We start from the raw sequence: 13,398 nt of genomic DNA on the forward strand, positions 1-13,398 counted from the left end.
CATTTATATATTTTCAAAGGTTCGAGGTGAAAATGAAAACCCTATTTTACCGTTAATTATTAAACACGATAATTGGGTTATAAATTTTTAAAAATAATATTAAAATTTTAAAATAAATAACTACATCTTATTTTCAAGCATCCATTTGATCAAAACATGATCTTTTCTGGTCCGCCTATCCTCGCCATTTTCTTTTTAAAAATAACAACGGCTGGGAATAAATAAATCTGAACGCTCCATTCCCTAATAAAGCCATTATTTATTTATTTTAATTGGGGTTTTTAACAGCAGAGGTCATATCAACCCTCGGGATGTCGGTGTTTAAAAAGGGAAAAAACATTTGTACCTATGTCGGGTTCGAATTCAGGGCCGCCAGATTTGAACCCTGGACCTTTACTTTATAGTGTACCAGTGCGCCGTGTCATCCTCTAAACCAGTGCGACAACCAGTGCCCCGGGGTCTATTTTAAACCATCAATTTGGTCAAAACCGGATTACTATCCTAATCTCTCCAATTTCTGTTCAAAAAGAACAACGGCCGGTAAAAAAATTTGTCTGAAAGCTTAATATGCTATCATCATGTAGAATGAATACGATTTTGCATTGTATTGTACAAGACAAATTTTGATGATCTTTGCCAAAACTTGTCCATCAGATTTTGAGGCTTTATTATTAACAAATTATGTAAACGCATTTTTTAACGGCTTTTGATTAATAAATTTTTTATGTTGTCAAAACGTTGTCCAGGTGTCTGAAAAAATGATACATAGTCGTTAAGCGAGAAGTCTGTAGAAAAGGGAGGGTCCTCATAACAGTTTTCGTGTTGTCACATATGACATGGGGCTGAGAGTTGCCCCGTAGCAGAATCGGCCTTTTCCAAATGACTCAAAATGGCTTTAATTATTCCAATTTCTGGTTTATTACTTCAATTTGGGAGCAATACATTTTGGCATTGATTGTTTCGCCAGGATTCAAGAAGCTGAAGTAAATCTGCCCAAATTAAGCCACCGTCCAGAACGACAGCTGCTTCATAAAAAATCCCCTTTTCATCTCAAGTAACAATTCTATCCAGAAAAGATTCGTTTCTGTCTCTTGCGCAAACTTCATAATGATGATTTTTTTGGCGGTCGTTTAATGCATGAAGAACCCGACTTTCGAGCTTTTTCACCTTTCCAGTTGACTTAAAGTGGTCAGCGACGGTCGATTCGCTGACTGAAAGATTCTCTGCAGTGCTCGAACAATTGCTCTGGGATTTTCTTCGACCAAAGCTCGCAGAACATCGTCATCTAGGGAAGAAATGTTCCACGATCTTCTTTGTCTTCAAGGCCTGCGTCTCGAAATTTTTTAAACCATCTCTGAACGTTGCTCCCACTCACACTGCCATCGCCCCAGACCTTCATTAATGTTTCTGGCCTTTTGGGCACCGTTCTGACAGTTTAAACTCGTAAAAAAATCACGCATTAACATCATAGTAAAGACTGAATTAACCCAAGTAACGAAATGCTAATGATAAACATTATTTTTGTTTTGAAGAGGATTAAAAAGTGTTGACATTCGAACAAAACAACAGTCCATCAAACGTAAACAGTTTATTGTATAGAGGGGTAATTGAAAGAAAACTTGAAAACCTGCTTTATTTTTTAGTTTATTAAAATAAGAACATTTAATTTAAATTATATTTATTTCATTTATTTACAAAGATCACATTACTGAAGTTTTTTCATGTTACAAATTTGACCGTAGAGAGTAAAAAATATTAACGTGTATCATGTAATTTTTTATTGAATTTTTTTTTTAAATAATTCACAGAATGATAAAATTGATAAACATATTTTATTTTTTATTTAATGTTTACAATTAAAGATAACACAGAAAACTTTTTTTATATTACTTTTATTTGTTCCTCTATTATTTTACAAGATCCTAGTGTAAAAGTTTCACATTATTGTATACTGTTCAATTTATAAAATATTTACACATATAACAAATATTTCATTCTTGAAAAAGACACAATGACACCTTTATAAAATCAAAACCTTTGTTGAAAATTTGGATTTTGCTGCTGAGGTTGCTGTTGTGTTGTCGATTGAAAGAGCATGTTCTGCTGGTGCTGATGATGGAATTCCTGTTGGGGCTGCTGCTGTTGTATGTTATTAGGATTGCCCGCAGAAGGGTGAGGCGGACCGGAGAGACGGACACGTTTTGCATTAGGACCACCATGGCCGTGACTGTTTCCCTGGTCAGACTGACCACCACCACCAGCACCACCCTAAAATTTATTAAATTACACATTTTTCCATAGATTAAATGTACTTTTGTTTAAAATAATTATTTACATTATTAGTTTGATTTGGTCGTGTATTGTTTTTATCTGACTTATCATCCTGATCGTCATCTGTTAAAAATTCTCGTTTTGGGTACGGAATCGGACACCCAGCAAACACGCTAAAATAATAAATAAAATTATATTTTTATTTATTTTTATGATTATTGCTAACTTACTCTTGCGTTGGTAAAGGGTCTTCTTGAAAATAAGGATCCTGCATTGCTACTTCTGATGTGATTCTTTTGTTTGGATCCATCAATAATAATTTTTGCAGCTGAATTTCAAAATTACAATTATAACGTGCCACCGTTTTTACTAATATTGTATACTTACAAGGTGGAATGCTTTAGAATCTGGTTTTATTTTATGCCTGTCCATGTATTTAACTAATGAACAATTTGAATAACTGGAAAAAATAATAATAAATTAATTGTTCATATATAGCATAACTACTACAATTAAACCATAAAAAAAAATGTGATCGAAAGGAAATGGCAGAATCACCGGTCACATCGGCAGAGAAACTCCTACTTTGTATGGTCGAACCATTATTTACAAAAAGTGAATCAACATACTCACCCCATCTTTATTATTTTATGAGAAGCTCCATAGAAGAGGGATCAGCCTCATTAAGAATAGACCATGCAAAGTTACATGCAGACACTTACTTTTGGACCAAAGCCCAGCTTGTAGAATTATGCTTGCCAGCAAGTATTTGCATCCCATGTTTAATGGAGGAAACTGGGCTGTTTTAGTGTACATAATATAATTAGATATCATGTTTGTAAATTGACAGTGAATGTATTGATTAGCATGAATATGTAATATAGAGTATGAGTATACTGAGTACCCATTGAACCTCAATTAGGATAGTTATAAAATGGAGGAATATAATGTACTCCACCACCCTACTTGAGTGAAGTCCTCAAGCAAAGTAAAGTTTTTCTTAATAATTGAACTTTTCGGAGCCTGGAATAAGTGAAAATCTGAAGATCTGAAGAGGCATTATCAGGCCAATGGTGGACATTTTCGGTCAATTGCTGGAAAAAAAAAAAAAAAAAAAAAAAAAAAAAAAAAAAAAAAAAAAAAAAAAAAAAAAAAAAAAAAGCAAAGTGGGTATTTTCACAGTTTGCCTGGGAAGTCATAAGCTTCTGTACTTATATGTATGTAGTTGAGCATTTATTGTTTTAAATAATATCCAAGTTAAAACTTTAACTTAACTCTAAGATGAAATATACTCAAAATCTATCAAATAAATACAAAAATGGAACCATACTTTGATCGTTTAAAATCTTTTAACAGCGTTGGATGTTCAGGCATTTTTTTAATATCTTCCCAATCTTTTTCCAAAGGGAATCCCATAACATTGAATATTCTGAAACATTCAAATATACAATACACTCTGTTTGTACAATTATAAATTAAAACTGTTTAAAAATAAACCTGTCAAGCTGGTCATGATGATAAGGGTTGCTAGTTTTTATATCTTCCTGTCTACAGTGAAAAATCGGCTCTGATGTCAATAATTCTGCAAAAATGCACCCAATGGCCCAAATATCTACAAAAAATGAAATCCTGTTTTTTTTTTTTTGTTTTTTTTAATTTCAATTTTAATAAAAAAATTTACCAATTGCTTTGGTGTAATGCCTTGCACCAAGAAGAAGTTCCGGTGCCCTGTACCAAAATGTGACCACCACAGGATCCAGATCTGCGAGCGGTTTTAATGGGGCATTGAAGAGTCGAGCAAAACCCATGTCAGCGATTTTCACCCTGCCCCTTTCTGGTCCCTCCCCCATTACAAGAATATTGGCAGGTTTCTTAAAAATAAATTGAAATTTATTGATGGCCTACGTGGAGAAAACCGACTCAACCTACAAGATCCCTATGTAGAACCCAATTCGAATGGAGGTAGTGGATACCGTCGAGGATTTGATACAATAAAGATTTGACCATTCCTTTAGGTACCATGACCGGTTTCTTGTTTGCTTTTGCAGCTCTATGAAACTTAATTATATGCTGAAAACATAAATCAATTTGCAAAAATTAGAAAATAAATTGAGACTTGTTGGTTTAAAATGTCTAAATTACCCATAAATCGTGCTCGGCATAATCAAAAAGTAGCCATACTTTTCTATCATTGTGTGAAAGGAAAACTCGAATTAACGTAATGACATTTGAATGCCTTAACTCCCTCAATAACTAAAATTTTAAAACATCATCGTTAATCAGTTTATTATAAATCTGAAAATATTTAGGGTAATGGTGAAATTCTGTTTTGTCCTCCATTCAAGGTGAAAGAAATAATTAAATTTGTTACTACACTTACAGCAATTTCTCTACAAGCTGACATAGAAAGTCCAGTTCCTTCTATTTGCTTTAATGCATAATCTTTGGTGTCAGATCTGCACATAATAAATAATTATTATAAAGCTAAATAAACATGGCACAATAATTGCTGAAAAAATCACAATTTATAAGTTAGCGATGTCTGATCATCCTGGCCTGCTGATCTATTTGGATTTGTCAGTCTGGAGCATTTCAATTTTTGTCATCTTCAGTGGTTGATTTATGCATATGTATGTCTTTTTTATTGCATATGATGATAGACCAAATTTAAAAAAAAAAAAAAAAAAATGGGCAGTTCAAGATGACCTATAAGTTTATTATCTCTCATACTTCAACAAATCAGAACTGAATGAAAGTGGGCAAAAAATGTTTCTCTAAATTAATTCAGCTTAAAAAAATGTACACAGGCTGATGTATTCTCCTTGTAATGAAGTAACCATGATTTTTTTTATGAACCCTCCAGGTGCCAGTGTTTTTGAAAAAAGCTCATTCGTAAGTAAGGTTTGAATGCAGGGCCACTGGATTTGAACCTGGGACTTTTACCTTACAGTGATGAGCGCCGTGTCAATGTCTAAACCATTGCGGCCACTGGCACCCCTTACCATGAATTTTTATTATCAAGCTTGCGTTTTACAAGTCACTTTTAATTTTCTATTTAAAGTCTCTCACTGCCATGAAATAAATATACTTTGCATCATTTAAGGTGCAATTAAATTTCAATACAAATTATATCAAATGAGCAATTTTGGGGTAAAATCTTGGCTGATGAGTATGTTGTTCACCTTAAGACTGGTTGGAGAAGAACAGAGGATTGGTATGCTGGGACCTTTTTCCATAGAGATGAGGCGTTGGATTAAGAGTTTCTATGAAATGTTACACTGGCATTCCGAGAATAGCTGTTTGGAAGGTTTTTCAGCATTTTGAAATCCTGGTATATTCTCCATAATTGTAAATTGTCTATGGCATAAGGCCCTGAAACTTGACAAAAATGTCAATATTGACCTGTGACTATAAGGTGAATTCTTTTTATGCCAGTTTATGCACAAAATTAATTGTAAATTGGGCAATTTTGGGCTAAAGCCTTAATTTATAAGTATAAATTTTGACTGAAGACTGATGGCTGTAGAATACCTGAGGACTGGTATTCTGAAACTTCTCCCACAAAAATGCGATTGGGGTGTTGGATGAATCTGAATGGAATTTTACAGGAGGGTTTTGATTGGCTTGAAGATCAAAAAACCTCTCCTAAGGGTATACTTAATTGACAATTCTCTATTACATAAAGCATTATAATATGTCAGAAAATCAATGTAAACCTGCAATTAAGAATCTCTACAAAATCTTATACTGACATTCCAAGAACTACTGAACGGAGGTTTTTTTAATCATTTTTATTGAAATGTCAGGGCATATTCTCCATAATCGTCAATTCTCTATGTCATAAGACATTAAAACATGTCCGAAACATCTATGTTAACGTGGCGTTTTATGCTAGCTTGTGCACTTGCCAATAAAGCAAGTTTGATGTAAAATCAATGACAACTTGCAACTGTAAAGTGAATTTTTGATAGCTGATGCCCAAAAATAATTGTAAATTGGGTAAGTTTAGGGTAAACTTTTGATGTTATAAGTATAGTTTTTGTTGGAGAAGAAAAAGGAATTGGTGTCCTGGAACTTCACCCTCAAAGATAGAGCAGAGATGTTGGATTAAAAATCTCTGTGAAATTCTACACTCTCATTTCAAGAACGACTATACAGATGTCCTTCATAATTGTCAATTCTCTAAGATGTCAATGTCAGCCTGCGATTGTGAATTCTTTTTCATGACAGCTTCCTAACAAGAAAATGGTCGGCTTTTTCTGAAGACTATGAGTGGAGTAAAATAAAGGATTGGTATGCTGAAAATATTTCCTACGAAATAGGAGCAGAGGAGTTTTGTTAGGGATCTCTACGGAATCTTACTTTTTCACAGAGGTACAGGATGTTTTGTATCATTTTTATGCAGCACAAGGCCTTAAAATGCAAGGATCCTATCTCATTGAGTAAAGATTCATTCAATATTGGAAATTGGCTTAAACCTTTTGTATAAGTTGTCAAAGAAGAATATAAAAATATAAATAAGGACTGAATTCAAAGCCTATAACAGGGGAATGCGGTAGTTGAGTGGTCAGCATGTCAGACTCTCAGCTCGTAGACCCCGAGTCATGAGAATATTCCCACCATCACCCCTTGTATTTTTTTAAGCTCCTCTTCTCTCATAAAACAATACAAAAATCGTTCTGGCTAATATTGACAAAATAAGATATACAATTTTTTTTTAATATTTAAAGACCCTTATAAAAATCAATTTATTTATACAAGCTGTACTTAATGTGAAATGAAGTCAACATGTCAATAAATAACATATTCATTAAAGGATAAAAATGTTGGAAGCAAATGTAAAAAATTATTAGCAATGCCGAGTAAGACAATTAACTTTGTACATTTTGGACATAAAATTGACTTTTATATGTTTAATAAAGAGAGGAAATTTTTACCATTTTTTTCTATTTGATAAAAATGTTTTAAAGTCAATTTTATATCGTTTATTCCATTTTATTAATTTTTTTAAGTTACATACCCATCTTTCCTCCTAGCTTTGTAGACATGGCCATAAGTGCCTCGGCCCACTTTGCAGCCCTCGTAGTCAAACAGGTCTTCGACTTTGGCCCTTTCATTGGCCGTTTTCACTTTAAACTCATAATCCATTTCAATTATATCATTTATTTATGGGTAAGTCAACTCCAACGACGTTGGAGAGTCGAAGCCGGTTGTTTGTGTTGTGCTTGCAGTAACAGCATCAGGAAGGCAATCTCATAAAAACCGCTTGTTGACTCGACAAGGAGGTTGCTGAGTAGTGACGAAACCAAAAAGTTATATGCTGAACTCAGTTTCTTACTCATATGCAAAAAATAAACACAGAGTGCACCCTAGTTGCATATAACTTCACTTTACCCTATCCAACAAACATGCATTAAGTTAAATTCTCCTTTAGTCAATTTTTACGCAACGCTAAAACACCCATAGAACTAAGTAAACATACATTGCGACAAAGTTACATCATACATACAAACAACGACTTGTTTGGTCAATAATACCCATGGCGTAATTTTTAGCATATAAACCAAATTTATGTTCAGAATGCACATAATGCTGGGATAGGTTTCATCATATTGAACTAACTAGGTGGTGTTATGTCACAACTATTGTAGTTGTTGACTTCCGCAAACTGATATACAATGAGGGCTTTAATTGCCTGGGATACGCAAGCGACTTCATGTTCATCATAAATCTATGCTTTGCAGTACTCATGACAGAGAGGGTGCAATAAGCACTCAGTTTAACAAACAGATGGTGCAAATAGGCAAATAGATTATAGGAGGAGCCAGCCTACTTGACCTGTGCACAGTATTGGTCTATTGTACATCTACATTGTTGTCTGCTCATTAAACGTAAGGCTTTGTACCAGATCCTAAAGCTTTTTCAAGGACTCCTACGTGTATCTTTCAGGCCTGGGCTTTTCTTTCCCAAAAGTAGGAATCTCAGCCTACATAAGCTTTTACACAAACACAGGACACGTTCTGCAGTCTTCCTTTCTGGCAATGCACAGGCTTGATTCTTCCACTCTGAGTTTATACATTTGCCTCTAAAGTCTGCTGTGTACAGTTATTTAGCAGTCCAATTATTATTCTAGTCCTAGCACATCCTAGATAAAGTGTTTTAGTTTCTGTGATGGTCCTTTGATAAACTTTTTTACATGCCACTGTCCTGGGCTATATTCTGATTGAACTAATGACTTATTTTTATTCCATAGTCTGATGGATCCGCGTTTTTGGGCAATTTGGTATGCCACAAAAGAATTCAGGGCCAATAAAGTCTGCTAATTATATTATTTGAAGTGTAGGTCTTGTATAGCATGCTCTTCCAGAGAATTCTATTTTATTAATTTTACTAAATTTTACAATGTACTTCATTATTTTATCTTTCTTACATAGTTTGGAATATATTCGTAATGTTTCAAAACTGATGAAGATGTAGTTAAAAAATCAAATTAGTAGCTAATCTACATTTTGGCATAGTTACCTTTTGGCATGTTAGTTGCTTATAACCTCAACATAGTTCACTAAACATTTACAGTTTCTATTTTCAACTAAAAGACAGTAAAGGGTTCAAACATAAATTGAAAGTCCGTTTCTAAAACTATATTTTGAAAATACAATCATATTTCATAATCATTTTTGTTTTTATTTACTAAGAGAATATTCACTTGCAACTCTTCATTACAAATATAACAAAAAAACCTTCTTACTGTTCACACTACATTATTTATGTAAAGAACAAACTATTGGTTAAAATTACAAATTTTACTATATTTAACTTTTTTAAATAAATAAATAAGGGGTACATACTTAATTTTTTTTAAATTACACCTCAACCAATAATTTAATTATTTCTTTTTATTTGTTATTTATTTTTACTTCAGTCTTTTTAGTTTTTGTTCTTTCCTTCTTCATAGATTTTTTCTAATTGAGAAATATAAATTTCCATTTCTTATGTGTTGCTCAAAACATCACTGTCCTTTAAATTATTGTGGTTATGCTAGAAATTGAAATTTTTTAACATTGCACTTTAGAATTTTCAGGACAGTTTGTCATGAGATGTTTTTGAAGATAGTCTAATGAAGCACAGCTATAATGACACTTCTCACATGACACAAGGGTTTCTCTTGAATGTATTAATATATGTACATTCAAATTAGATCTCTGATCGCACTTGTAATCACAAAACGAACACGTGTAAAGTTGTTCTCCATTATGCACAACCATGTGAGCTGTGATTTTAGACTGTTGTGTGCTTTTGTACTCACAAAAGTCACACGAATAGGATTTTTCTTTTGAATGCGTTACCAGGTGATTTTTCAAAATGGATTTTTGAGAGCATTTGAAACTGCAGACTAGACAGGCAAAGAGTGCTTTTCTGGTGTGGGTCATCATGTGTTTTTTTAGGTGGGACTGTTGTGAACACTTGTAATCGCAAAACGAGCAGGTGAACGGTTTTTCTCCTGTATGTGTGAGGATGTGGCTTTTCAAGCTGCAAGGTCTTGAACATCTATAACGGCACAGGCTGCAGGAATACAGCTTCTCTTGTGTGTGCCTCAGCATGTGATTCCTCAAGCTCGACTGTTGTGAACATTTAAAACTGCAAACACCGCAATTAAACGGCTTCTCTCCGGTGTGCTTCAACATGTGGCTCTTTAGATGCGAAGTCTGAGAGCATCTGTAATCGCAAAGATTGCAGCAGTACGGCTTCTCCCCTGTGTGTGTTAACATATGCGTTTTGAGGCTGGATCGTACGGAACATCTGAAATCGCAAAGACTGCAGGAATGTGGCTTTTCACCAGTATGCGTCAAACTGTGCCTTTTCAAGTGAGCGTGCCGAGAACTTCTGTACTCGCACTGGTTGCAGCTAAAAACCTTTTCCCCTTTGTGCGTCAATATATGCCTCTTTAGATTTTGTTCGTAGGAACAGGTATAATGGCAAACACTGCAGAAAAACTGCTTTTCCCCTGTACGCATTAAGCTGTATTTGTAAACATCGTATCGCTTAGAAAAACTCATAAGGCAAAGATCTTTGTCAATGTGGAGCTTAATGTGGAATTTTAACGATGGGCTGCTTTGAGTCTCGAAACCGCATTCAACACATTCGTACATGTCTCGTGTACTCAAAGTAGGGAACTCTGCTTCAAAATTTTGACTGCAGTGTGGTTCCAAATCCATTTCCGCTGTTGCCACTTTCAAACCAAAAAAAGAGAAGAAAAACTAGATCAAGCCTTATCCAAAACCTGGAATAAAATAAAACCTTGGATCATGTGGAACATGGGAATTTATTTTAATGGATGAGATTCTCACTAGTTTTAACTGGAAAAAAGCATAAACCTATTATTGCAAAGAAAACCATTTAACTAATGTTATTTGGAAAAAATTTATTTAGGTGTTACGAAATATGTTTATGACACTTTTCAGCTTTATTCTTGGGTTAATTATGCACGAATTAAGACGTGTTATTCAGGTGTAAAAATAACACAAAATACTTGCTTTCAGTGCGATATTAATATAATATTATTGTTAAAAATCTGTATAACTGGGAAAAGAAAGTTAAAACCGCGAATAGCCAATAACGTCCCTTATCCTTATTCATAATCCAAAAATAATCTAGGCAAAGGGGATTTGAGATGGTGCCTCGGTCTGGGCCTAGGTCTACAACGCCTCTTTCTAGGACGTAATAATTATTCAATTTGTGTAAAATAAAATGGATAATTTGAATAATATTAGCCCAATAATTTTATTTATTCTCGGGACGAGCAGGTTCTCCTGGCTAAATAGATCGTTTGTGAAGAATCAAACGGGTTGTTTGACGTTAATATTCCAATAGTGATAAGAAGAAACAGCGAAGACAGGCGGACCGTGAAGAAACTTTTGAACCACTATAAAATTCTACACAATTGCATACTTTATTTGTGTTGATTTACTTTATTACTCTCTGCTCAATAAAATCTAATTACTTTTTTTAAGTTTAAGCTGATAAACTACTGGTGATCGCCATCCCTACCTTTCTTACCTTTTCTTTTCTTGTCTTTCTCTTGTTTTAGACCTACTGATTTTTTCCCTGTTTCTGAGCCAAATTATGATGTAATATAATGATAACCAACTCTATATTTTCTTTATCATATTGCTAGCCTCTTGTACCTCAGGGCATTGTAAATTGTTGATAAAATAATACAAATACAGTCTGATTCGCAGTCATACTACCGCAGAGGTCTCAATATTCCTTGGGGTAAGTGCGGATATGCCCCTCCATTCACGCTAATAAATTACGTTCACACACCAAACTTCATTCACACTACCCTAGAGTACCCGATATTCCTCGGCGTAACTGTGGATTTGTATACATTATGTATGAAAGCATACATAGAACAACAAAAATGAGCACTACACAATGAGCAGTTGATTAAAGCAAATTGATAAATCACAAAAATAAAATGCTAAATGAAATAAACTAAAGCATTGGGTATGCTTCTATACATTAAAAAGATTATTTTTATGTTTTATGTCTATAAACCGCAAAAGGATGGATACAACACAAAAATTAGCACAACTCAATTATCACCCAATTAATACAGACTGACAATTCACAAAAATAAAATGCTGAATGAAATAAACTTAAAAACAGATTGGTTATGCGTTCATACATTAAAAAAGTTATTTTTATATCACTTTTTAAAAAATTATTTTATGCCTGAAAAACAGCAGAAGTATGGATAGAACATAAAAAATAGCAGAAATCAATGAGCACCGATTTAAACAGATTGACAATTCACCAAAATAAAATGCTGAATGAAATAAACGGTAAAACAGGTTGGGAATGCTTTCATACATTAAAATTTTATTTTTTTATTTTTATATCACTGTTTTTACGATATTATGATTAGAAAACAGCAGAACTGCGAATAGTACAATAAAATATATTGTTTGTTGCATTTTTTGTTTGAGTTTTTCAGCTGATGAGGTTTTTTAAAATAACATCCTTGATGAATGCTGAGTGTTTAAGACTAACTGTGAATGTTTTAATTAATTTTTTTAAATATTTTTTTTTATAAAGGGCTTTTTATAAATTTCTTGAGAAGGGCATAAGAGCGAAACCAATCTAAGAATAAAAATGTTAAACATTCAGAATTTATCAAGGATGTTATTTTAATAAACTTCATTACACTACAATAAACGGTTGGAAAACTCCAAAAAATACACAACACATTATATTATAGAATATAGATAATTAAACCAGCTAAAAATAAAAAATAAAACACTGCAAGTTTATTTGACAAAGCTAAAAATTAAAATTGTCATTCAGTTTTAATCAACTGTTCAATTGCTCATTGTTTTGTGCTCATTTTTTTCAATTCTATTTTCTACTTTTGTTGATTTAGGCAGAAAGAAATAAAAACGTTATTCTTGTGTCAGTTTTTATATAAATAAAGATCACTTTGTGCAGAATATGTCTACATATGCATACTACATGCATAATTTATGAAAGTACACCCAATCTATTTTTCCAGTTTATTTCATTCAGCATGTATTATTTAGTTGTTTGATTTGTTTGTGTTGGGTTTATAGATGTAAAACAATAAAATTCAAAAAATTGTATGATTGTTTAGTTTGAAAAAATTCAATCATTATTGTGTATTCTTCTTTCAATTAAATAATCCGTATATAAGGAATTGGTTGAAATGAAAAAGTTAGTGTCTCGAGCAGGATTCGAACCCACGACCTTCGGCTCGTGGCGGCGTATTGAGCCAAAGGTCTGGATTCGAATCCTGCTCGTGACACTAGCTTTTTCATTTCAACCAATACCTTTCGTAAAGATTAATTAATCGAAAAATGTTATTTGGTCAATCGGACCACGAAATATAATGGATTGTGTATACTCTTTTCGGGGAAGGACCTTCAGTTCGACAAAAACAGTTTATATTGCTTCCTTTTTTTTCTTTTGTTTTACTATGTTACACTTATCATTAATGATCTTAACCTTAAGATCTTAATCTTATCATCTGGTCTGATTCTAATAAATAAATCTTGTGGTGCTTCACCATAATCACTGGTATGTCTGCTATGTCATGACTTATGCTGACGT

General features: G+C 33.3%; 2 protein-coding genes across 3 annotated transcripts; both read right to left on the minus strand.

Annotated features, from left to right (window-relative positions):
• Positions 1-1,715: 1,715 nt before the first annotated feature.
• On the minus strand, positions 1,716-7,529 carry LOC106662902 (cyclin-dependent kinase 8). Its single transcript, XM_014387346.2, has 11 exons — positions 7,292-7,529; positions 4,652-4,727; positions 4,414-4,524; positions 4,201-4,341; positions 3,953-4,142; positions 3,769-3,883; positions 3,602-3,700; positions 2,659-2,731; positions 2,502-2,599; positions 2,336-2,444; positions 1,716-2,268 (listed from the first exon to the last, which is right to left on the minus strand). Exons 1-11 carry the CDS (start codon positions 7,417-7,419, stop codon positions 2,029-2,031), a joined length of 1,380 nt encoding a protein of 459 aa, XP_014242832.1. The 5' UTR covers positions 7,420-7,529; the 3' UTR covers positions 1,716-2,028.
• A 1,655-nt stretch (positions 7,530-9,184) lies between these two features.
• On the minus strand, positions 9,185-10,911 carry LOC106662703 (gastrula zinc finger protein xLCGF3.1-like). Of its 2 annotated transcripts, none has more exons than XM_014386941.2 (2): positions 10,620-10,911; positions 9,185-10,552 (listed from the first exon to the last, which is right to left on the minus strand). In XM_014386941.2, the coding sequence occupies exon 2, from the start codon at positions 10,485-10,487 to the stop codon at positions 9,327-9,329; it is 1,161 nt and encodes a 386-aa protein (XP_014242427.1). In that variant the 5' UTR covers positions 10,488-10,552; positions 10,620-10,911; the 3' UTR covers positions 9,185-9,326. The 2 variants fall into 2 exon arrangements, with proteins under 2 accessions (XP_014242427.1, XP_024086086.1); XM_024230318.1 differs by having other exon boundaries at positions 10,806-10,909.
• Between the last annotated feature and the right edge of the window lie 2,487 nt (positions 10,912-13,398).

The sequence above is a fragment of the Cimex lectularius genome, unplaced genomic scaffold (assembly GCF_000648675.2).
Source record: "Cimex lectularius strain Harlan isolate CLEC.00 unplaced genomic scaffold, Clec_2.1 scaffold73, whole genome shotgun sequence".
Lineage (NCBI taxonomy): Eukaryota > Metazoa > Arthropoda > Insecta > Hemiptera > Cimicidae > Cimex > Cimex lectularius.